This window comes from Neodiprion lecontei, chromosome 1 (genome assembly GCF_021901455.1).
Source record: "Neodiprion lecontei isolate iyNeoLeco1 chromosome 1, iyNeoLeco1.1, whole genome shotgun sequence".
Taxonomy (NCBI): domain Eukaryota; kingdom Metazoa; phylum Arthropoda; class Insecta; order Hymenoptera; family Diprionidae; genus Neodiprion; species Neodiprion lecontei.
In genome coordinates this window covers 40,672,437-40,696,972 of record NC_060260.1, presented here as the reverse complement: position 1 = coordinate 40,696,972, position 24,536 = coordinate 40,672,437, and the positions used below count along the sequence as shown (strand labels likewise).

At 39.5% G+C, this 24,536-nt stretch overlaps 4 protein-coding genes across 10 annotated transcripts in view; 2 read left to right on the top strand and 2 right to left on the bottom strand.

Moving 5' to 3' along the window:
- LOC107224903 (alpha-catulin) overlaps positions 1–10,053 on the top strand; it is a 47,942-nt gene extending 37,889 nt beyond the window's left edge. For 2 of the 3 annotated variants that reach the window (XM_046729854.1, XM_046729853.1), the window contains exon 11: positions 666–2,469. In XM_046729854.1, the coding sequence (XP_046585810.1) occupies positions 666–1,106 (441 nt within the window). In that variant the 3' untranslated portion in view covers positions 1,107–2,469. Of the gene's footprint in view, positions 1–665 lie in introns of all 3 variants that reach the window. The other variant, XM_015665149.2, reaches the window with a different exon arrangement.
- A 44-nt stretch (positions 10,054–10,097) lies between these two features.
- On the bottom strand, positions 10,098–16,953 carry LOC107224874 (protein 5NUC). 5 transcript variants are annotated; one of them, XR_006902501.1, is made up of 12 exons: positions 16,870–16,953; positions 16,653–16,794; positions 16,194–16,353; positions 15,783–16,032; positions 14,610–15,012; positions 14,011–14,207; positions 13,785–13,949; positions 13,618–13,716; positions 13,320–13,487; positions 13,041–13,230; positions 11,356–11,498; positions 10,098–11,026 (listed from the first exon to the last, which is right to left on the bottom strand). XR_006902501.1 is itself a non-coding variant. In XM_046729857.1 (11 exons), the coding sequence occupies exons 1-11, from the start codon at positions 16,942–16,944 to the stop codon at positions 11,476–11,478; spliced, it is 1,872 nt and encodes a 623-aa protein (XP_046585813.1). In that variant the 5' UTR covers positions 16,945–16,953; the 3' UTR covers positions 11,328–11,475. The 5 variants fall into 5 exon arrangements, 4 of the variants coding, with proteins under 4 accessions (XP_046585813.1, XP_046585812.1, XP_015520594.2 ...); XM_046729857.1 differs by lacking the exon at positions 10,098–11,026 and having other exon boundaries at positions 11,328–11,498; XM_046729856.1 differs by lacking the exons at positions 10,098–11,026; positions 11,356–11,498 and adding an exon at positions 11,633–12,968.
- LOC107224839 (potassium/sodium hyperpolarization-activated cyclic nucleotide-gated channel 1-like) lies at positions 16,761–21,108 on the top strand. Its single transcript, XM_046729858.1, has 12 exons — positions 16,761–16,841; positions 17,917–18,337; positions 18,414–18,638; positions 18,724–18,812; positions 19,011–19,117; positions 19,188–19,322; positions 19,419–19,561; positions 19,670–19,752; positions 19,854–20,045; positions 20,103–20,204; positions 20,294–20,415; positions 20,488–21,108. Exons 2-12 carry the CDS (start codon positions 18,042–18,044, stop codon positions 20,797–20,799), a joined length of 1,806 nt encoding a protein of 601 aa, XP_046585814.1. The 5' UTR covers positions 16,761–16,841; positions 17,917–18,041; the 3' UTR covers positions 20,800–21,108.
- Positions 20,895–22,947, bottom strand: LOC107224882 (regulator of microtubule dynamics protein 1). Its single transcript, XM_046729859.1, has 4 exons — positions 22,445–22,947; positions 21,949–22,149; positions 21,606–21,854; positions 20,895–21,520 (listed from the first exon to the last, which is right to left on the bottom strand). Exons 1-4 carry the CDS (start codon positions 22,547–22,549, stop codon positions 21,158–21,160), a joined length of 918 nt encoding a protein of 305 aa, XP_046585815.1. The 5' UTR covers positions 22,550–22,947; the 3' UTR covers positions 20,895–21,157.
- Positions 22,948–24,536: the final 1,589 nt, after the last annotated feature.

Sequence of the window (24,536 nt, the reverse complement as noted above, 5' to 3'; positions counted from 1 at the left end):
GTGAAATAATAAAAATACTTTGTACAAAGAGTTTCAAAGAGTAGTAAAAGATTTTCACAGAACGATAGAGCTGGTGAAAATTAATACTCTTGTTAATTTTATTGCCAAGTTGTCATTGTGCGTTGAGAGTTGATCAAATTGAGTTGTTGATTGTAAACCATTCGTGAGAATTATTTGGTTGACTCCGTGCCCCACAACTATTTTTTATAAATTCAACATTGCTCTTAATTTATAAATTTCAACTTTCAATTTTCGACAACACCAACGTGTGAAGAAAAACCGTAGCCTGCTCGAATTTTATAAAACATAATTTCCCGAGTAAAATCAATAATCGCCGAGTGAAATTGAACTAATATACTAGATTCTTTAACCGTTTCGAAAGCATTTCAGTTTTGCTTATAAATTTGGTGTTTCATTTTCTTACGCACTTCTAATAAACTCATCGTAGCCTGAGCGCACAATAATTCAATTTCAATTTCACTTCAGTTACTTTCGACAAAAACTAGCAAAGCAAAATTTCCGTAACCGGGCAAACAGGTCAGACCCAATGGTCGAGACGAGGGTTTGGCTTGCCGCTAATACGAACCAATCGACATGCACACTTGCATAACAACTCGGCAGGGTGTGAAATTGAAAAAACTTTGACGGTCTAATCCACTCACTAGCACAAGGTCAGCATGCCGGAGTTGGTGGACGCCGGCCCGGTGCCGCTTCCGGTTTCGGCTGGGGTCCTAGGTCCCGGCCCGGTCGAGGAGGAGTGCCTGTATCCGGTCAGCCCGAAGCTGCTGCCCTCTCGGAGTCCGTACGTCCAGCCTCGCCCCCTGACCTCCTACCAGCTCCGTAACATCCTGAAGCCTTCCCTGCCTCCGCAGCAGCCGCTTCTCCCCCACTGCTCGGTCCACGGGACTCTGCTGCAGTCCCTCCTCGGGAAACGTCCCCAGGGGTTGGATTCCACCCACGGAATGCGGCCCGTCTCCATCCCGATCCCCCTCGTCACCCCCGGCACCCTCCCACCGAATCCCCAAGGACTTCGAGCATCTTACGACCTGCAAAACCTGCAAAATCTGCAGCAGCAGCTGCATCAAATGCACCTGCAACCGAGATAACACTTAATCGTGACGCTGCTCGGCCACTTTCGACTGAAAACACATTTCTCACACGCGAAAATCACACCTTTCTCCACCACCCACATCGGGAACATGATCAGCTCTATCGCAAATTGTTTTGCACAGGTTTGATTTTATTTCCTTTCAGTTTGTTTCTTTTTACTCCGCATAAAATCTCCCTTTTCACTTTTCTCTTTTACCTCTTCTTCTGCTATTTTTTCTTTCTTTTTTTCCCGTCATTCGGTGAATTATTTTTCACACTTTTCTGTGAGTTTTTATCCCCCGAGCTTCACGATCGTTTTTTAATGTAACTACTTATACCCTACCCACGTTTGTCTTTAGCCTAACATATGTTTTCAACTCGTTTATTACCGCTCCTCGTCGTATCATATAACGTAAGGTTATTTATTCCGACAGTCATTTTTATAACGAGTAACTTATATATGATACACGAAAATTTGGATTTTTTTCTTCAAGCAGCTGCGCATGCATGCATCTGCGTAGAATATAACCATAAATTTCAAATTTTATTTTTCGAAACAAACGAATTACGAGTATACTGTGTAAATTTTTGATTAATGCGTAGCGTTCTTGATGATTCTAATATAAGTATATCATAGGTAATCCGCAGTATCGCTGATGTTTTTCCTAATCTCTTAGTGATCATTTTTTTCAGGATTTTCAGATGCAAGTTGTGTTGCACACCTTACATACCTATGTAGTTGATAAGTGGAAAGAAAAACGAGGATGGATTTAATGTCCGAGGTGTAAAGTGTTATAGGGTTAATGCGAATATAGAAATGTATGCAACGAGTGTGAGTACACGTAAACCTATCTAGCTCAAACATGAAATCCGATAAGAACGGTTTGACACGTCGGTAACGCGCGCAGTGGTACTCTGTAATATCCAACCCGCTTGATATGTTGGCGCGTGATTTTACCGGCATATCAGCAGGTTCTCATCGGATTTCGCTAACCGATGCAGGGGCACGCGTATTCGGCTTAAACAATCCGATGAGAACCTTTTGATACGTCGGTAACGAACGCAGTGCAGGCACTCTGTAATATCCAACCCGCTCGATATGTCAACCCACGATCTTACCGGCATATCAGCCGATTCTCACCGCATTTCGTGTTCGAGCGTAATGTGCGTGCCCCTGAATCGATCAAAATCCAACAAGTTAAAAAGTGCGGTACTCGGATATCCATCCTCGACTTTCGCGGACAATTGAAACGTAGAACGCTGCGACGGTGTTAAATACCGGATAACGAAACCTCGCTCTGTTTCCAGTACAACCTGGATTTCCGAGGTCTGTCGGCGCGTGGTAGCGGCGGCTCGCCGTACAGGGGCGGAGATGGCGCGGGTGCCGACGGCGAGGGTGGCGGCGCCGGAGGCGACGGCAGCAAGGCGGGCTCCGCCCCCGGCAGCGACCCGTCCGTCTGACAGTTCGGGATGGCCCGACGGGCCAAGGGGGACGCCCGCCGCACCCGGGTCTCTTTCCTGCTTTTCTAGAAGGAACATCGCCCGCCCCGGGAGCATCGTCGCCGGGGAGGCCCCCTCCTTCTTTACTTCCGGAACAGCGCTCACCGCCGAAAGCCCCGCCGAGCGTCGTCGAGAGAGAGAGAGAGAGAGAAAGAGAGAAAGAGAGGGAGAGAGAGGAGAGCAGCCGAGGAGCCTCCGCCGCCAGGGGCGGGAGAGATACTGTCCTTTGGGGGTGACCTGGGGGCGGCACTCGGGCGGTCAGGGACGTACTTTGTGGCAAAGACGTCGCGACGCCAGCTCGACCACGGCGCTAGACTTTTCCCCCTTCGCGATCGACGAGCTGCTCCTAATTGCTTTAAGCACTCGCTAACTTTACGGTACGTTTCTCAAAAGGGCCGCGGGGATCACACTGGGAAAAAATCGTCTTTAGTCTAGTTCAAGCATAGACCTACCTTTTACGTTTGTTTGTTTGTTATACATACAGTATAGTATACCGAATTTTTAATGCGGTCGGATTTTAGAGAGGGACACAGTTTCTTCGGGTCTTTTTCGACCGTCGGATTATAGGTCATGATTGCGTGGCGGGATACCTATTTATGTAAGGAACTCTTCTTCTCTTCATCCTGCAGCCGTCTCGCGTTACAAGGTCGCAGTTAGTCGGGATTATATCTCGATACCACACTTTCCGCAAAATCCATGATTTCATGCGGTGAATCAAAATATACTTGGAAAATAGTTCGCGCAGGGACTTTTTTGAAAAAACATGAATTTTTTCAGTCTCTGAAAGTGAAATCAGGCACATCGTTCTTCTGAATCGGTATACCTCGCAGTCCCGAAACCGCTCTTATAACGCGAGGCAACTGTACGGCGGGCAAAATGGCCGAAATAATTCTTTGTACCGAAGAATAGCGTAGAAATGGATGTTGAAAGAGAAAGCAAGTACTTCTCACAACAATTTTTGATACCAGAAGTTCGTTGAAACGGTGGTTCAATCCTAGGAATAGAGATCAGAATATTGCGCTCAGATATGTGAGCTCCGATTACACTTTCACTGTATTGCATTTTAAACTGAGATATGTAAAATTACCGCAAAAAATTCTAGCAAATGCAAGTGCCCTCGTTCAAGGAACAATATTCGATCCCCTTTACCAGATTTGAGGGATTAAAAGAACCTGATTGTGAAGGGATTCGTAACTGTTTCTAGGAGAGACCAAAAGTAAATTTTTCGGAAAGACTGTCTCTTCATTTCTCATGAAAGTTTGTTTGTTCACCGCACTGGAACAAATTATTCTACTAATATCCATGTAACATATGTCGCTCTTCTGCTCTCTCCTAAGTACTCGTATGTGTAGATATTCACCACCTACGATAATATAGTTATACTTCCCAATGGACTTCTCAGGAGATTAGTAGACATATATATATAAGTACAATTAGCTACGTTATTTCGAGTCTCGACAGTAAAGAGCTTGAAAATTTCAGTTTTGCCTCGGAAAGGATTGCAGCCAGTAACGAACTGCATCGCATCTCAGAGTTTGAACTCGCTGTTTCCTTTTTTCATGCAGAGATTTTCACCATCTAAGTTTGGGTGTTGTTCACGCACAGAGTATAGTCGTGATCAGTCTAGGGGATACCGCACGTTTGAAATTAAGGTCATGTAAAACTTCTACCTTTACCGACCGCGCAAACTCACCCTTTTTCTTCCTATATTTCTTCAGAAAAAAGGTGAGTTTGCTCGGTCGGTAAAGGTAGAAGTTTTACATGACCTTAACGGACGCGAATGATTTTTGACGATTGTTTGGACTGACGACGACCTTTTCACTTACGATAAGGTTATCACTTAGATAGATGTCAAATTACACGATACTTGATTTGATTACACAATATTTCACTCACAGGCCGATTCGTGTTCCCGTAAATCGCGACGATTCGTAACTAATCCGGCTGGAAGGACCAAGAAATTTTTAAAGAGATAGCGATAGATGACGGATCATTGATGTAGGATCCGAGAATTAGTGATAAAAGTCTGGAGTGACTGAGCAGGATGACAATTAACGATTGTTGATGATTAATACAGTATAAAAGATATACTTTATTTGAGAGTGATACGCGTGAACTGTGTTTGCGAAATCGAGAAAATACAAGTAAATAATACGCAGGTATAACTTTGCGGAAGTAGACAATGGGAGGGATTAAATTAACCATTCTAACTTGAACTGTCGCGATTTTGCTATTTTGCCGAATCAGACGCACTTCAGAATAGTGTTACACGAGCGGTATCCTTTCCAAGGCAAGATTTCCATCGTACTTAAGCTCTCAATTACAGAGCGAATAATTCATACAAAATATTGAGAGAACTGAAGTATAATACATGATTTTCGAATAAATTGTATTAAACTGTACCGACGATAATATTACAGCAGGCTATTAGTATTACTAATATTAATAAGATGAGAGAAAACTATGAAAGCTGAAGAAGGCAACAATAATGTAAATAATTCGATTGATATAGGCTTAAAAATATGCAGTCAGTCATTCGTGCATTTTTTAAAAAGGGTTTTCAATTGTTGACGTTGATGCAGTAATAAGATGCGGCACGATTATTTATGTACAGAGTTGGCACAAAATCAACGCTTAATACATTACACGTATAAGTACCAATACTACAAATGAGATTATTACTAGTAATATTGCTATCATTATTTTCCAAAATTATACTCTGAACAATGTACATACAGCTCCAATTCTCGTATAATTTCTCTCACACATGATGCATTATTATACGCAAGGTTTCCGCAGTACGCATAATATGTATAACAGGTGTATGGAATACCTCTACGGAATCTCTCCCTTCACCCGTACACTTTATCTTTAATCTATAATTTATCCAACGACACAACAACTCGTCTAGAACCCATCAATCTGTGAACATCTAGACGTTAGATTATTACCACAAACAGACAGGTCTATGCGATCACGAATGCATACCTAGTTCCTAAGCACGCGTCGCGTCTGCATTTGCGTGCACAGCATGAATGACTTGATTGATGTTTAAGCGTTGAAATTATCAACAATCGTTAACTGGTGTAACTACGAATTTACATTGTACCGAATATTACATACTTTTATCAGGGTGAATCCATCGTGTAAAATTAGCTTGTGAAAATAGTTTTTCTTCGCTCGTTGCCGGTTACTCGGCTCAAGTTTTTCCGAACTTCATTTTACGACGATACCATCTGTAACGATTGCGTTTTTGGTGATGACTTATCATTCGCGAATCTTGTAGAGCCTCATGTCTTCCCTCACCTGACGTATGCACGTAGTCATTATCAAAGCGAATTCACAGTTTCTCTTTAATTCAGGGGTCTTACGCGCGTGATGTTATTCGGAATGCGACACGTAATTTGTCCCCGTGAATACGTATGTAACGTGATCTGCAGCCGCAAGCAGAAACGCATGATTATGATCGGCACTTTTTTTTACCGAAAGCAGATACATGTTTGTAAATTATACGAGTTAAAACTCTGAACGACGAAATATCCTAGCCGTTTGTACAATTGATACGAGGCTGGTAAAAATGTGAAGAAGAAGAAGAAAATGAAGAAGAAAAAGAGGAAGAAGAGAAAGAGACAAAAAAATGAGCTAGATAAAATTTGTACAAATTCTGTATTAAACCTAATCTCGATTTAAAGATTCGTTTAAATATATTATAACTAAGAATACGTAAATATTATAGATAAATAATGAATGATACAGATATACATGTTATATGCAATAGATGATTACACGTATAATGTGTATATAACATGAATAAATACCGTTAGATAGAATTTGTTATTACAGCATATACGATACTAAGATTAAGTTTTTTTGTATAAAAAAAAGAAAAGAAGCAGAGAAAAAGAGAAAAAAACGTCACAAGTATTTTGTAAAAAGAATTAATGAATTGACTGTAAGTGTTGATTTTTATTCCGACTGACGTTTATAATTATGTACATTTACCTACTTTCAATCTATTAATTAATGCAGCGTATTACATACATAATAATATAATATTATATTCGGTAATACACATAGTATATATGATGGGTAGGCTACTGCAGTTATTTGTAATCGTTTTTGACAAATATTCTTCCGGAAAAAAAATCGATCTGCAACACGCGACTTGTCACGTATGTACATATTATACATATATATAAAAATAGCTGTTATATGACAAAGAGAGAGGGAATATTAGACGTAAAATATCCTCCGGCTTACTTTCTATATAAATATATTATTACACCTTATTGCATTATTAAATACCCGATGAAATTTATCTTGAGAGCTTACATGGCTATCTTCTATAATGTTGTATTATCACTTATTATTATCAACGTCATTAACAATAATATATACGTATATAATGGTTAAGGATGAACCGCTTTAATTTATAAACGATTACAAATTTGTATAAGCCAAAGAAAACGGCGGAGAAAAAAGAATAATAACAGTAGTGATAATCACAATCATCTACATGGTAGATAAATTGTACGTATTAAGACGTTGTAGGTGTACTATACGTATGTACGTATAAATTTTAACCAGTTACACAGAGTTTCGGAAAATGAGGGCATATTTAATTGTGACGGTGTCAAATTAATCAACAAAAGCCAAATTTCGTTTCATACTTCAATGTATGTTGAATTTTTTGTCGAACAATTCTGTAACTCTTGAAAACAAGAAAAACTTGGTTCCTAGTGAAAAAATTTTTTTTTTTTTTATTTTGAACAGCTGTGCGAAAGTAAAAGCGTTTCAAAGAATTGAAATATTGAACTCATATTTTAAACAGATGTGAATATAGTTGTCAAGTTTTTACGTGAACTTCGCGAATTTTAATTTTTTTTTTTTTTATTTTCCTCACCCCGTATCAAAGTTTGACATCGAGTAACCTTTGAACGCGTCTGAAAGAGGAGATAAAAATTGAGGAGATGAAATACCGAGGTACAAATCTAGAGGGAAATTAGATAGCAATGTACCCACGTTAATGCGAGTATTGAAATAGTTTGTATCTACGTATATTAGTGAAACTAACTCGTGCCTGTGGTTGAAAATATTAAACTTTCGTCTGGTTATCGAAGAATAAATAATTTATGATGTGATTAATGAATATTCGTGCTGTCGGGGAGCTGCGATATTCAATAAGTTATCAGCTTTGAAGTTTATGATTTAGTGAGATAATTTGGATACGCGATTCGAAATTATTCACGTAGATTTGGTTAAACTCTTCGAAGGGTGTGAAAAGTTTGGTTCGCAAATTTTTGCGCGCTACTTACGCGTACAATCTGAATTAGTTAGTGTGTTACACTCGTATATATAATACATATAATATATATACGTATAACGAAATTATTAAATTCAATCAAACAATGAAACATATTACCACTATTGTTATTTGTATTATTATCATTTAAACGGGAGTTTGAATAATTAACAATTCATCTATCGAGAATGAATTGTACGCTTCTATACTTACCATAATCATCTGTAATGTCGCAATCTCATTTAACGCCGTTTTGCACGAAAAGGATGTTAGTAAGCTATGCGTAAACGTTATCCGTGTAAGTTACAATAAAAATCTCGAAAAATTTATAAACATATAATATAATAACCTAACGATTGTTGGAAAGTTTGCAAATTATTTAGCCTAACAATTTTCCTATAATTCGATGTGCAAATTAAATTTTCAATCCAAATGTTTTTGTCTTAAATATGTGTAAAATTTACAGCGTGTAATAAATATTGTGCGTAAGCTAGGGGTTCAATGATGAATTAGTAAACCGCGGATGGGATCTTATAGTTCAGAATTCAATTAGCAAATTTACGATATCGAAATTATAGCACCGATCCTTGATTAGCAGAATAAACTACATTCATTTTTCATTGCGAAAACTTCTCGATAATTGTAACTTACGTCGAATTTAGAACATTTTTTAGGAACAGCTGAACAAGTGGCTGGATTTATGTTTGATTTCAAATTTACCTTAGGCCAAGTTGAGGAAACAATTGTTTAAATGAGTGGAACTTTTAGTCTTCCAAAAGTGTGAGGTGTGATTTTATTAACACGAGACACTAGAATTTGTCGATAAATTAGAATTTCTTCTGATGCAGGAACGAGAGTGAAAAGTAAGAAGAATATGCGGTGTAAGATTTTTTGAAATTTCAACAATATTTGCAAGTTTTCAGTGATGTTCTAAAGTAGGCGAAAAAACTGCCAAGGTCCCATCAGCCGTTTAGGAACGCGACTCTTCTTCCATTACTCGAGAAACTTTACTTACTTTTAGATGATATTTTTCAATATACGGCCGAATCTCTTTGTATATCGATTTTTACATGATATAGATAACGTATCAAACAAATAGATCGTGTAGTCAGAGATCTCTCAGAAGCAACCTCACAGTACTACAAATATAACTAACTAATAAATTCATAACATTGGTAATTAAACCAAAATAAATAATATATGCGAATGATGACTTGACTGACCTAAACCATAGTTGATAAAATTATATTCATACATAATATACATGCTATTATAATAATATAATATGAAAATGTTGATATGAAGAATGAAGAAAATTCGTCAGATGCTTAGCTGATCTCTCAAGTACATTGCATAATACATAGATTAACGATGTCATATATTTTGTGAGAATAGCGTATGTACCTACCTTTACTCTCATGTTGTACCAAGGAATAATCGTGACTAAAATACTTTTCCCCATTTGCCATATACACGTTGTATAATTGCAAACTGTCATCCGCTTGTCATATGCATATTCGTAACAATTTGGTCAAAGTATGGATCAGGTGATAAATCGATTTTTATCTATAAATGTAATATTGCTACATTGGATAGCGTTGTAGCAAAAATACTTGGAATTGTCCGTACGATCTAGTTCATTTTTCTTAAGCAAAGTAATCGGTTTCTGTTCACCTTTTCTTCAATGTCTCATTTAATAGGGTAAAATTATTAAAATGCAAAAAATGTTACGATGACAGGGATGCGTTTATAAGCTAGAGGCAGTGATGAAATTTGTAAAACACGTTTTAGTATACTTATACATATGAATAGATATATCTTTGCAAATTTGGTGAATATAGGAGTCCTAATGAAAGAATAAATACTCACAAACAAGAGGAAACACCTATAATTTACGCAACGGGGAAGAATATGTGAATATACATGTAAAGCCACTAATCTCCGAAAAGTATTATAATTGAAGAAAAACGAAATACGTGTATTTATGTATGTAATTTGCCAAGCGAAAATTTGAACGCGCATGTATACAAACGTCGATCTTGTATTTCGCACTTAACAACAATAATTATACATATATATGATTACTATTGTTGTAACAAATATATGTATATTACCTGTATATTAAAGATGAAAACGGAGAGGAATAAATCATTGTATCAATATAACGGTATGACACAACATTTTCTGCATCGGTTGAATTGAAATGATCCAGGTATAACGATGTCATAAAATTAGTAACACGTCATCTAGTGTTCGAACGGAACTGGACAGAGTCCAGGGGAGGGAGGGGAGAGCTATGGTTAGAAAGAATTTACTAGCTTCGAACTTTTGGTAATCATAAAATTATGAATTCAGTGACATCCAAATTTTACTCCTCGAAACATATCCACCCAGTGGTGACTCCCTTTTCATTCAAATTCATATATTTGTTGTTGAGATGCTAAGTCTTTTCCATAACATTAAAGTTGATTACTGTCCGTTGATCAGCATGATAGGTGATAAATTACTGATCAGTATACTTATGGTGTTTGGTGTCACTATTTCAAAGTAAAATCAACAATCTCACTTAAATAATCCTGTATGATATGTCCATGTATTATGCTGCATGCGACACATAATTCGTGTAGAATCGAAGTTGCATTTTGTATGGAACCGGAAACAAGTTAGCCGGATGGCTAAGGGATTTATGCATTTCACTGTACAGAACAAAAATTTTTACTATCAATTGAAACCACAATTATTCGAATTAACAAAACGTTTCTCGCGCCATATTTCGCAAAATCAACTAATTTTCTTTATGTACATGCAAAATATAAAAGACAACTAATAATTGCTTATACAAAAATCACTAATACTAGAATTGGACGATACGCTTTCCAGTTGTACGAATCCGTCCATGATAACGCCGGACGATGCAGCAGCAATTGTAATGGCTGTGGAAGCCGAAAGACTTATCGAGGGCCCAGAGATAATCGGCATAACGTGTGTCAACGAAACACGTACGTCGACACGGTCGCTCTAAATGTGCTCAAAACTTTGAACGTCGTAAACAGGCTTGACGTAGGTCTCCAGATTTCGATATTCGATACGAAGTTATGCGGGTCAAAAGGTCGGGTGACTTGAAGTTGACAAACTCTATCTCGATGATGGAAAATAGGAATGCGGTTGATCAAGAAGCATTGAAATTTTTTTTTTTTGATTTTTTGCTTGTTTGTTTAGCTGATTCGTAAGCCATCATTGTGCGAAACTCAGTAGCAAAGATATCGCTAAAATATATGTGCCGCGCAACGATGGTATACAAAGGATGTGATGAGGAGACTAAGAGTTTGGAAAATTCTTCCTGACCAAACTCAAGCCATGAGAGTTTGAATAATTGGACTCCCTGTTTTTAGATTCCTGTTTATAAAGGAGCAGCTAATCCCCTCATAGCGAACATAAATAAAGAAAACTATTTTGGTACATACGGTTTTGGAGACTGCAACTATCCTGACACTCCTTCAGATTCTTTGATCAAAGAGGAAGATGCGGTCAATGCAATGATTCGAATGGTGAAAAAGTACCGAGGTGAGTTCACGTCAAAAATACTATCTTGTGACACAAGATGAAACTGAAACACATGGTCCAAAGAACGACAGTTCGAAATCATTCCGCCGAGATGAAAAGAACAAATTTACATGTCGAAGAGCAGAAAAAGAAAAGAGTTTCATTGTTATCAATGTTGTTACTATCACTCTCGTCGAGATACAATGAGATAATTTTTTTCTAAAATTTATGCCTAGAACTTAATTTCACGGGAAACTTGTTTACTGTTTTTTTTTTTTTTTTTGATATAAAGCAATACCACGAAACTCGAAAATGGCCGCGATAATATCATGAAAACAACGATACTTGGAGGTCAAAAAATTGTTGTTTCAGAATCTATTTGCGAACCCTTTTTCCCACTACTTGTAGAAACCAAGAAATACAAAACAGACATTCAGAACATCGTACAGGCAACAGCTGAGGATATACGAAGAAAGTACGGAGAATTTTTCGATTTGTTTCCTCTTGCTTAATGATGTCACATAACCCATCCAAAAACCAATTCGAGCGTTTTTCAATATTTTTTTATTTATTTTTTTTTGCCTTCTGTTTCATAGTTTGAATCGTTGGAGATTATAATATCCAATTACTTCAATAATTCACAAGTCAATTGACACGGCGAATGGCAGTGGCGTGTATTACTGAACTTCATTCTGAATCTTAAAATATTTAATAACAACGATGACTGATTTAATAGCATATATGCGATATTATTTTATGATCGACATCAGTTCTCCAAAGAGAAGTTAGCCAAGTAGATAAAAATTCCAGCGCGAATTCCACAAGATGCAGCTCTGTACTCGTCAGGATTGGAAAATTAATAAAAAAAAATCTTTAAATTAAAATTAAACCGTACGGTCTTGCGTTAGTTTGAGTGATAAACTACAGCATTCTCACATGATGCACTGATTGTTGATATTTTTCCTACAGGATTTTTGGAATTCATTCCTCAACTTGAATACAACAAAGGTTCGGTTAATTAATTCTACGGTAACCTCGAACCAGATAATTCGTGGCGAAGTCACTATACTGATGCTGTAACTACCGCTGTCACCCTAACTGCTGGTTCCATTGTAACTAACTCACGAATCTACTTCTCGAAAGCTATTCACAGTGGACCGAAAATAGCAGGGATGATCTTCGTCGATCACACGAATATTACTCAAAACATGCCAAACGTAAATTTGATTTACTATATAGATATGAACGTCCTTCTCCAATTATTCTTAAGATATTTCAGTTGAGGGCCTAGCAGATCAATCTCAACTTTTAAATCAATGTATAAATCTTAGAATATTGAAGCAATGTTTAGAATAAATTCCCAAATTCAACCGTTATTTACACCTCAGTTAGTACATTTAGGATGCAGCCGTTGGGGTGCCAACTGATCGCGGACTGTCGGTATTGATGACAGTGATCCTGCAATCGACTTGGGTATGAATAGGGCTGTGTGCTTTCAGGTACCCAATGAAAGCGTCGACAAAAGTTCCGTTTGCTTGAAAACACATTAAAAAGTCAGTGATGCAGTTCGAGACTGATAATCTAATTGATGCCGATAATTTCTTACCGATTTTTTTGGATTTCAAGTTACGTAATATGCTGAATCCATCACCGCCTCCATACAAGTAGTCAGACATGATCACTGGGTACATCTCTCTTTCGTCCAAGTCACGAAATTCAGGAAAAGAGCAATTAGCACAACGAACTCTTACAGAAACCACCTTGGAGTTAGGAACCTTGCCAAAATCATAAGTTACCTGAGTGGAATAAAGAAGAAAAGTAGGATTTATATTTACAAATTGAAGAAACCTTTTACACTTTTGATTGCATTTATCAAAATTCGTGCCTGGAGTCCGGAGAATTGCAGAAAAGCGCCACTATCGTCCTGATTCAGATCGTTAGTCACTGAGGAAACACTCCATTCAAGCATCGATCTCAACACCTCACCGGTCATGAGAACAGTGATAGGTACGTTCCTGTATGGCAATACAGAAAGGACGTCAGCCTCTGTAATCTAAGTATGAAACAAAAGTGCAGCCTTCCTTAATTTGTTCTCGGTCCTCTAATTTCCGTTGGCAAATCTACGTTCATCTGTGGTGATACAATCACGTCATAGTCCAATCTCTTTACTTCATCGCACTCACCTGGCTCTTGGCGGGAATGGAACTTCTGATAACCCCAGTGTTCAGAACTGCGATAGCTGCATCGGTCCATCCGTCCGCTCCTCGGTATTGCCTCATGTTCTGTGAACAGAAAACGTGGAGATCGGTTCCAGATTATAAAGTGAGATCGGTCTGAATTGAGCACTTACGTAATCAACCAACGCGTCAGTTATTAAATTTCCGATATTACATTCTTGGCGACGACAAGTTTTGCGATCCCCGTTGAGAAGGACGCGGCTGCTACCAACGTAGTTGATACCTAGATTGTCTACCAGTTGTCTCCAGTTCTCCAGTTCTTCCAAAACATCCCTAGCCTAAGAAGTGCCAATGTATACTGATACCATATCACTGTAACCCTCACCTTGACATAAGTACCTGCTCAATTCTTGAGTCAAGGAGAATGGGGTTTCCTTCAATACGAGTGAGTTCACCTTCGGAGTCAAAAGTTAAGGAAAGGTTGCCGACGTACTTGGTGTAGGCATAAGCTTGGACTACGTAAACTGTTCTGCCACTACTTTGGATTACCGGTGTGGGATACAAGCCTTCCGATACTTCAGAATCTGGCTGAGTTCCTGAAAGCACGATCGTCGAGACTATGGTAGTGAGTGACGCAGACACGTCTCTTTATTCCGAAAGTTTCATGATATTGACTTGAATTGTACACTGAGGAAGAGACATCTTCGATTTACATGCGTAACGGTGGTTACATGGACGGTACTTTTTTGAAGTTAAAATTATTCCGATTACGGTATTCAACAAGTTCTAAGAATATTTCCCTACGTAATTTCAACGTAGGTATTAACAAGTGATTCTGAACACAGCCCCGACAATTTCTACTTCTAAAAGGTACCGGCCATGCAACGCATTTTCCTCTAGCTCCATATGTTGATTCTAGGAATACATTTGTTCGAGTCAAACTTTATCGCACGATTGCAGTTATCGGGGTGGTGCCACATGCTAATGACCAGACTCACCGTTGTTCAGAAATGTGTTGGTATGGCCGCCTATTACGAGGTCAATGTCCTCGACCTCTGCGGCAATTCTCTTATCCATCTGGTAGCCAGAGTGTCCAAGGCCGATCAAGATGTTAACCCCACTGTTCTTGAGTCGCCTCGCTTCTTTGGATACGGCTTCGATTTCATCTTCGAATATAACGTTCCCGGTGTTAGCAATATTCTTCGTTGTCGGAGTCAAATACCCGATGATGCCAACTCGCGTACCGTTAACGTCGAGGATGGTACTTTTGGCCAGTTTTGTTGCCTGAAGCTCCGGCTCATTTGTCAGGTTCAGATTTGCTGCTAGTATCGGGTACGAAGCATTTCTCAAAAAGGGTAGCAGCCCGTTGACGCCGTGGTCAAATTCGTGGTTTCCCAAAGACTGTGAATACAATCGCGAGAAGTGAGACTTGTCGTACAGAAATTCAGTTCATAGAATAGCGAAATAATAAACACGAATGTAGCTCCGACGTCTCTGCAGCGATGTTGTACTATTTCTTGAAAAATACCATTGGCTTTGCGATAACGTATTACAAAATAAGTGCTTTGAATTATCAAGAGACTATAGATAGTTGACGCTCTAATCAAAGTGTCAACCCCGCTCGTTGCATCATGGTTACATCAACGATTTCGTCCATCACAACTCTGACATGTTCGATAACTGTTGTATATTTCTGACCGACAACCAGAGAATAATAGATTATCATCGTTCATGTTTGACGTAACTGCTAAGTGCCCCGACCCCTCGCTTTTATGTGAAGATGATAGAAATTGGCTCATCATAATGATCGTCTGGATTCGGTGAACCTTGTACCGTAACTGACGATGTGGCGTCTGCAGCACAGAGACATAAGCCAATATTCGAAGAAAATTGATTCCAATATTAACCATCATTCGGATATAGCATTTATAGAGATTTGGCAGGGATTAATGACAGTTTTAATTAACATCGCCAAAAAATCCTGGTTTGAAATTCACCTTGTACAGATGTCAAATACATACCAGTTTTCTAAAGTTCTACATAATACGTTCTTTACTAACTGGAATGCAGGCTGTTCGTAATGATGTCCTTCTAGAGTTGTTAGCAGTCTCCATAATCCGAACTCTCATACTACAGTCTTCATAATCCGATGAAATAATTATACGACTTACCATCGCATCTGGCCTTAAGATGTTCTGGAATTTGGAGACAATGTTCCATCGATGTACGACGAACCAGTTGGACCCTTGGTACGTGTCCCCGGCATCGAGGTACAACACGGAGGTATTACTAGCTCGAGCATTTCTAATCACTGTTGCCAATCGTGCAAATCCTCCATAGCATTTGTTTTTCACCGCGTCGGAATCACTGCACGTCTGCGAGCTTGCTGATGTTTGTTCAAACCTATGATTAGAAGAATGACTAAACAGGTATAAAAATCGTTGGGTCTAGGAATAGTCTATCTAGGAATAAAGTTGCAGTACCGTAGAAAGTTTTTCAGTCAATTATCTAGCACACATTTCTGAAAATACTGTATTGTAAGCTCTTCGAAATTGTATAGATCTAACCCTACCAGGTCGTACCTGCTATGCTTATCATTTGTGTGCAGAATATGTAAGTGCAAGCCTGTAGAGTTAGTATTCGGCTGGGATATCGGAGCACTCGAGGTAGGTCTAGCATTCAGAATCAACAGCGAGGTCGTCAAAGTTCCCAATACGTTGTATAACATGACTCCTCGCCCCACTGGGGAAAGAAATGTTATCTACTTAACGATAAAACTGGTCACCATACTTAAACTACAGTAAGGAGGAAAGCCACTGTGGCGATCGATTTTTAAGAATTTTTTTCAAAGTGACAACTAATTAATAAAGGGATCGGATTTTCGGTATTTCACTAAGTCTATATTAAACTTGAGGGTGCCGGTCTTTGATGAATCAACAAATCGCAAGTGACCGCGAGAGTTTTAGGAAAGATCAGTAGAATTATTTCTATACCAGATTTTTTTTTCTTCTTTTAGATTCTGTACAATTCTCAATACTCACTCAGTCCTTTGACCCTGATTCCAGGATGTCCGATTCGCTTAAATCCGGTTACTCGACAATGTGGGATTGTCACTGCAACGAACGCATTCGGCGGTTGACGGGTATCAACTGAAGCGGCTGATGTGATTGCGATATATTTAAACTAGCCAGACGGTATTTGGGTTATACCGTGTATATTTTTTATCAACGGTAAGATTTTTTTTTGCGTAATACTCACCGAACTTGTCGTTATATTCGTAAAAAGATAGTCACTGAGCCAGTGAGGACCAACTGCTCCAACTTTCATTATCATTTAACAACTCGTACAATGAAACGACTAACTTATTTGATAATGTTGTAAAACTACAATTTAATATAACATATAATTATTTATCCTTCAAATTGCCCGAAAGACTAAATATAGACTCTGCTTTCTCCACCTTAGAAAGTCTGAAAATGCTGTGTCTGTATTTTATCATATTTGAAACTCCAATCACAGGCAGAGATTATCTAGAGAGAACTAAGGTTCAAACAATGTAGACCTGTAGACATTATGAGGCATTGATGATGCACATTTATGAAGAGATAATATAAGTCTGGATAATAATGTATAGTTCGATGCCGCCACCTTATATAATTAATACAATGTTCATGATATATTTGAAATATGTATTTTCAATACATATCGATATATATTCGCAAATATGGGCAAGGTCTGGGTCGTTTCGTTGCAGAAGAGTTGTTGCATCGCAATACCGTTGCAAAATAACGCTAAATCCACTTGGTATACAATAAATACGAATGTCAGTTTATTCTGCTGCTTATATTTCTGCTGAATGTGGAAAAGTAGGATAAAATTTTGCTACAATTATGAATTCTGATAACGATATTTTGCAATCTGAAGATAAAAACAATCGAGAACATGAAGTCTATCGAATCCGTGAATTGATCCATGTCATCGTCGGGATGAAATTATCGACACGTCTGCATGTGATAAGTAGACACTTTCTTTTTTTGAATGATTCATTTCAATGTGTTTTATCAGCATTTGTATACATGTGCGTATGTACCTTGTTTATTAATAAAAGATGCAAAATATTTCATGCTATGCTTACCTCAAATGTTCGATTGGTGTTTATGTCGATTGTGTTACCAGCATAAAATATCAATATATCTGTGTCTTAGTTACTAATAAATGCAATGTAATCTTGCATAATGTTTATTCTATACCTCCAATGCCTCCAATAGTCACACCCTGTGTAATATCTGTAGGTTTTTGTTCCAGAATCCGCAACACCATTTTTGAGGATTCTTCTTTTTTTTTGTCCGTTCATCATTTTCAACAAGCATAGAGACTCTCTGCCGTTAAAATATTTGTTCGACGGCAAGGCCTGAACAAATCTAACTAAAATGATGGCAAAAGATCCACTTGCCGAAGTGAAATCGAAGTCTTTCGATTCGGGCAAACGTAAATCAACGCACATTTGCGAGCTTTCTCGGGGCTCGGACAGTAACCTGTTAAAACTGCAACCGACAGCGCCACTTCGTTCGAGGTTAAAGCGGCTCTTCCAGAAAAGCATCATCGTTACAGAAAAGCATCCAGCAACGCGTTTCTATCTCCGAAGTCACGCGGCAGTCTCTTTTGAAAAGAAACGCCACGGACGATCGCCCAACTGGTGGGTCATCCATCCTTGCAGTTCCGTCAGGTGAGTCGAAATATTCCGGAAGGCAATGTCAACGGTATCAGAGTTCGTTCATCGAGTTCGTTGTAACCCATCACAGATTCGGGTGGGAAATCGTCATGTGCATAACCTACCTCTTCTGCTTTATCGGCATTCCGTACTTCTCCGCGTTTTACATGCTGAACACCAGTACATATCATTGGAAAGAGTCGATACTCGTGCCCGGCTACTTTGTTTGCATCGTCGATATTTTCCTGAACTTCATTACGGGATACACATCATCTAATAGCCACGAAATATTTCTCGATCCTGGAGTTATAGCAAGGTAAGAGGTTTCAAAGCTTGCTTTTCGTTCGTTGTTCAACGTATACCACCTTCATACCTTAAATTCACTTTCAACGTTCCCGCAGTCATTACACCCGAGGATACTTTCTGATTGACTTGCTTACTTCCATCCCGTACAGTTGGGTTCTTCAGGATTACCACTCGATGCCTGGTCGTAGGTAGAATGTAGATAATCAAATGTTCATAAAACAGGAAAAGGTGAAAACGTAACTCCTGCATGATACAGCTCAAGTTCGGATCTTACGCACCTTCAAATGGTTGACGTTTGGATATGAAATTTAATAATTCAGTCAAATACGTGTAGACCATTAGCACTTGAAGATTATAATTTGTTTGTTATCATTAAAATTAGCCACAAGCCAAAATTCCAACTTCGCAACAATCATGATTGAGCTGTTGCCATTGCTGAAGCTACTGCGACTCCGCACTCTGTACAACTTCCTAATGCAATTTTGGCAGGTACTTAATTCTACCACTTGAATCTTCCGGCAGTAACGATCGCTACACGATCCTAAACTCTATGTATCAGGTCCTCGGCATCGGCCACAACGTCGCCGTCTCACTTTGGATTGCTCTTCTAACCGCATTGATTTTTCACTGGGCAGCCTGTTTCACCTACGGATTTCCATTCGTCCTTATGCATGCAACGGGATCCCGAATCGAGGTAGCCAACCAAATGTGATAATCTCTGCAAATTTTTCAGTTTCGGTAAGAAAGTTGGACAGTAAGATAATAATTTCATTGTCAATGGTGGTTACAGGATTCGGATACATGGTTTAATTACATAACGGATCTAGAGGATCACTCAGCAGATCAATACAGACTATATCAGTTAAGTTTCTACAACGGGCTAACAGGTCTATGCGCCATAGACTCGACTATTGTGGCTGATACTAAAGAACAGTTAGTATAGATCGTTCCAGACTAAGTCATGTGAATCCTTTCACACATAGGTATGTACGGGAGGTTGTTAATAATTTGTAAACAAAAAACTAATCTTGCCCCAATTAGCAACACCGGAGAGACGATAGGAGATAAAATTGTCACCTGCGTGCTGCTCATTTTTGGAACCCTTTACCAATTGTATCTAATCGGCAAGTTGCAGATGCTATAATCGCGTCGACGGTTATAAAGTTATAGAGAATTTTACATCAGTTTGATACTTGCTTATGAGTGAATTATTCGACACTAACAGTGGTCATCCTGCAATGGGTGGAGTCAGAGAATGCGCCAGAAACGAGGTACCAGCAGATTAGGAATAGTCTGAGACTCTACATTCGTAAAAAACAAGTTCCGCCCAGTCTCGAAAGAAAACTGCTAGACTACTACCAATACTCATTTCGCGATAAGTGCTTCAAGGAAAACGCAATCGTCAGTGCCTTTTCAGGTACGCACGTATATATTTCAGTCATTGAAAGTACAAATTGTTGATTTGTGTGTACAGACCATTTGAAGGATGAAATCGTGATGCACACCTGCCGGCAGCTGATGGATAGCGTCGCGATATTCTGGAACGTGCCAAAGCTACTAGTTGGGAGCATAATCAGTAAGCGAGATGATGGCTAAAATATGAATACCTAGACACATACTTCGGTAAACGGCAATACCCTGATTGGTTCTTTGTTATTTCTGAAGCCGCTTTGAAACCAGAGATTTTTCTATCGAATGAAATCATATTCAAATGCGATGACGAGGGAAACTGCATGTACTTCATAGGAAGTGGGACGCTAGCCGTGATTACGTACACTGGAAAAGAGGTAGAGTGACAAAATGAGGTGACCGAGTAAAATCCGAAATCCAGGTACGATTCAAACGTCCCTAATTCCCAGATATGTCACCTCGAGGACGGATCTCACTTCGGTGAGTCCTCGCTGCTTTATCCAGGCTTCAGGCGACCGGTGACAGTGATCGCGCTTGAAAAATGCGAGCTATTCAAGTTGGAACGTAAGGATTTCAACAGGCTCATACCAACCAACTCGGACCTCCATCAGCGGATGCGAAGGGCGGTTAAAGAACAGATGGCAATTGTCGTGCAAATAGAGAACGATGCCACGCTCAACCGCGGAAATGACTTAGAAAACTGGACCTCGAATCTTCGCATGGAGTCCAGCAGTGAGAAGCCGAAGAATCCCGAAGAATAACCGTGAAAAAATCCAGGTTAAAATTTCTTTTTTCCAAAGAAAAAGGGAGTGGAAAGTGATGCAGATCAAACCAGGCAGATGAAGTTTACGAATGATCATTGTAAAAAAAGAAGCAACTTACATCAGGAACACGTCCACATAATTACCTACTTATCAATTATAATACATAATCGCGAATACAGTTAGTTGGTTTAGTCTAGTATACGAACAAGTATAACAGTGGATAGGTGCAGCGAAACAGTTTGATTATTCTCGTTTTGTTGTACTTTTCGTCGACTCGTTGGACGAATAAAGTGCCTAAAGCCCCCTGAAACCAGTCGAAGCTAGAGCTGCATTCAGCCGGTGCGGTGTGAATAAGTTAGGAAGTCTTGAACCCAAGGTCGTTGAGGAGCTTGAGCGCTTGTTTTTTAGCTTCATGGTCGTCGTCGTTACGAGCTTCATACTCCGAAGCCATTTTGAGAAACTTGATGGCCTCCTCGCGCCTGTTTAATTTCAAGTGAGTTTTACCGAGCATCAACAAATTATGGCTGTAAAAATTGGGGCTCATCTTCTCCGCGGCTTCGAAGTATCTCGACGCTTCTTCAAAGGAAGATTGTGGCGGCTCCCCAAAAATCGCGGCTGCAATCTTCCTCTGGTACCAGGCGAGGTCGGAAATTTGGTAACACCAGCTACCGAGCATGTACAGCGTCGTCGCATCCTTCGGGTTCAGTTCCGACGCTCTCTGGGGAAATGATCGATATATTGATGAAATATCACAGCGCTTTCACAATTTAAAAGTTCTAATATATCAGTGACGAATATTTTACCAGCATGTGATTTTTCACGGTAGCTAGCTGCGTTATTCTCGCCTTCATTCCCTCGTGTCCGCTCTTCGCGTCGAGAAATATCGCCATCCATTTGTGAACCGCGTGATGATTCTCGTCGATTGCCAACGCGGCAACGGCCAGATCGTAACCTTCGTATATCATCTTTTTGGCTTCTACCTCCGACGCCGTTTTCGACATATTGTAGAGCGCTCGGCACAACCGCCATAAAATTTCAACATCACCACTGTCCTGTTTGGATTGAAAAATTAGAACATATCATTATTCTCGAAAGCCTTATGAAATCATGTCCCGTATTTTTGTAAATGCCAAAAGTCTCTTTCACCCTGTAGTGATTCAGCATCTCGTATATTTGTTTATATTGAGACTGATCGAATAGTGCGTCAGCCTTCGCGAGTAGAATTTTTTGCGAAGTGACCTTAAGATCCTTGTCGTCCTCTTTCGACTTAATGAAGCCGAAAATTCCCATTGTAGTAAACGGTGTAAGAACCAATGTCTCCCTCGACCATCTTCCCGTGGTAATTAACTGGAAATAAGAGTAAGACATTTGTATAAGTCATCATACCTATATCGCGTATCGGTGGCAAACACGACACAAAATGTCGAATGCTATAGCCACGCGGCGGGAAACGTCATGCGCTTTACTTATTCCCTAGACTTTATGATCAAATCTCTTATCGAGCGGCTCGTCGTTTCGTCAACAATTATTGAGATTCAATTCTACGCATGACAATCGGCGCCCAGAGTTAATATATCTTCACGGCTTTTTGCAGCGTTATACGATTCGTAACATTTGACTAAATGATGAGCAATTTACATACCTTGAACAGAGCGGTTATTGAACGCCGTGAAGTAACGGGGATAACATTTCGAAACGAACCCGCGCTTGAGACAAAGCGATAGAATATTCTTTGTAGCTGCATCATTTCGAACCACCAATTCTTAATACACGGTGATATCTAATTATTCCGAAATTATAAACTAGAAGATATGGATCATCCCCGTTGGCGTATAATAATAATAATATAACAACAGTTACAACCACAACAACAAGTATAATAATAACAACTGCTTATATCGAATGATTCAGCGTATAAACAATGCGAGGGAAACGAATAGAAATCGATATAATACAGTCACACTGGCTGTATGTATTTTTGAATACAAACGAAGAGTAAAACAAAAATGTCGCCTTTGTCGCGGCTAGGCTGAGCTCTCGATCACTCACTCACTGTGAAAAATGGAATACCATTTTTTGGTGCTACGCCATGTCACTCGGTACATTGGCACTAAACTAGCGTATTGTTAAGCGTGGTGCTTCATGGATTCTCCAAAGACGTCGCCGCCTAGTAGCGCCATCGCGGGCTTAGTTCAGTACCATTCCGAACCGTCTGAACGTTAGACTCTCCCTCCATCAGTCACCGATCACTATGGTATAGGTAGATTGACGTCAGCGCCATAAGCATCAGTGGAGCGCAGCGGGCGCTGCAATCGTCCGACAGAGACAGCTCGATTCGAATTGTCCTTAAAATATGCTTAAAGTCTATAGAAAGTGAAAAATTAAGTGATTTGCTCCATTCCCTGGGGCAAAATTAAAAAATCGAATAAATAAAGAGTCACGGTTTGGTAGCTTTATCAATATCGTTGACTGAACAATATAAAGACCGTTGTCCTAATGGGCTTTGGTGTGACAGCCGAAATCGGTGTGCGCTTGCGCCCCTTGAGATGTTCCAACGGTAGAGTTGAGAACTTATTGCAGAACATCGGAGAGTTACCGATTTCGAAATGATGCTGGCTGCATTCACCTTCCGAGTAACACAGTCTTCGCAAGGGTAAGGGCAAGCCAGTACTTCGCCTGTATGTTGTTACAGACTTGTCGACGATACAAGAAATTAATTATGAGAATCAATTTCTTCCTTAATTTGTAGCAAAACAGTGATTTAATTAAAGTATAGGTACCCGAGAGAAGAATGTATACATAGATCATAAATAATAATAGATCAGATGTAATAATGATGCAGAGACCAATGAGCATATATGCATATGCGGTCCATGTACGATATTAATATACATGATCCACTTACGATTAATACTTAATGCATACTGTAAATTTTATAATTTTCCAGGATACAAACTAGATTACCTACAATAATACGTCTATAATATTAAAAATAGATGAATTATTCATTTCGAAATGGGATTCTATTCGACACGCGCTCGATGTATTCCATAACATTAATATTCATAATTATTCCAACAACCTTTAACCGGCTGAGCCGCTTGAGTCTGCAATCAGCGGAAAAGATAAAGTGCGTATTTCTTGTCTGAAATGGAAAAACTGAAATCATTATACATCATGTATCATCATACATCATACATCATACATAGGTGGTAGGAGGTGGTAGGAGCTGGTAGGAGGTGTTTGGTGGTGGTTGGAGGTGATCGGTGGTGGTTGAGGAGGAGGGGAACGAGGTGGACGAGGCGGACGAAGATGGTCGGAGGTGGTCGACGATGGCTGGAGGTACTCATTGTCAGTGGTAGTTGGGGATGGTTGGCAGTGGATGCGGTTACACTTCTTCTCAAGGGGATGATCGAGCTGATCGACATTTCTAAGTCGCAGTCGACAAGTAGTCTTACGTACTCACTTTTTCCCAACTCAATCTCAAGCTCTCGTACCGACACTACTTTGGCTGCTACGAATGTCGGTGCGAGCTCGTCGGGTAAGGTCAATAGAGCAGAACACTCCGACGCTACCAGGCCCACCTGGGCCCACTTTCCCGCCGAAAGCTGGTCACACAAATTTACCCAGGGGTATCCATTTTTATGTTCTTCAGTTAACGTCAATATCGATAGCACGGCAAGGTCTGCTGTGTTAAATCGGTTGAGAATTACGATCGAGTATTCAGATCCGAG

Excerpts from the sequence above, each read along its gene's own strand:
- LOC107224839 (XM_046729858.1), top strand. The coding sequence starts at position 18,042 with ATGATGGCAAAAGATCCACTTGCCGAAGTGAAATCGAAGTCTTTCGAT. Across the intron at positions 18,639-18,723 it reads GATCCTGGAGTTATAGCAAG|TCATTACACCCGAGGATACT; the intron begins GTAAGAGGTTTC and ends ACGTTCCCGCAG. Across the intron at positions 19,562-19,669 it reads GTGGCTGATACTAAAGAACA|CAACACCGGAGAGACGATAG; the intron begins GTTAGTATAGAT and ends TGCCCCAATTAG.
- LOC107224874 (XM_046729856.1), bottom strand. The coding sequence starts at position 16,944 with ATGATAATGAAAGTTGGAGCAGTTGGTCCTCACTGGCTCAGTGACTAT. Across the intron at positions 16,795-16,869 it reads CGAATATAACGACAAGTTCG|TTTAAATATATCGCAATCAC; the intron begins GTGAGTATTACG and ends CCGTCTGGCTAG. Across the intron at positions 14,208-14,609 it reads CAACACATTTCTGAACAACG|GAACTCAGCCAGATTCTGAA; the intron begins GTGAGTCTGGTC and ends TCGTGCTTTCAG.
- LOC107224882 (XM_046729859.1), bottom strand. The coding sequence starts at position 22,549 with ATGATGCAGCTACAAAGAATATTCTATCGCTTTGTCTCAAGCGCGGGT. Across the intron at positions 22,150-22,444 it reads CAATAACCGCTCTGTTCAAG|TTAATTACCACGGGAAGATG; the intron begins GTATGTAAATTG and ends TCTTATTTCCAG. Across the intron at positions 21,855-21,948 it reads AGATGCTGAATCACTACAGG|GACAGTGGTGATGTTGAAAT; the intron begins GTGAAAGAGACT and ends CAATCCAAACAG.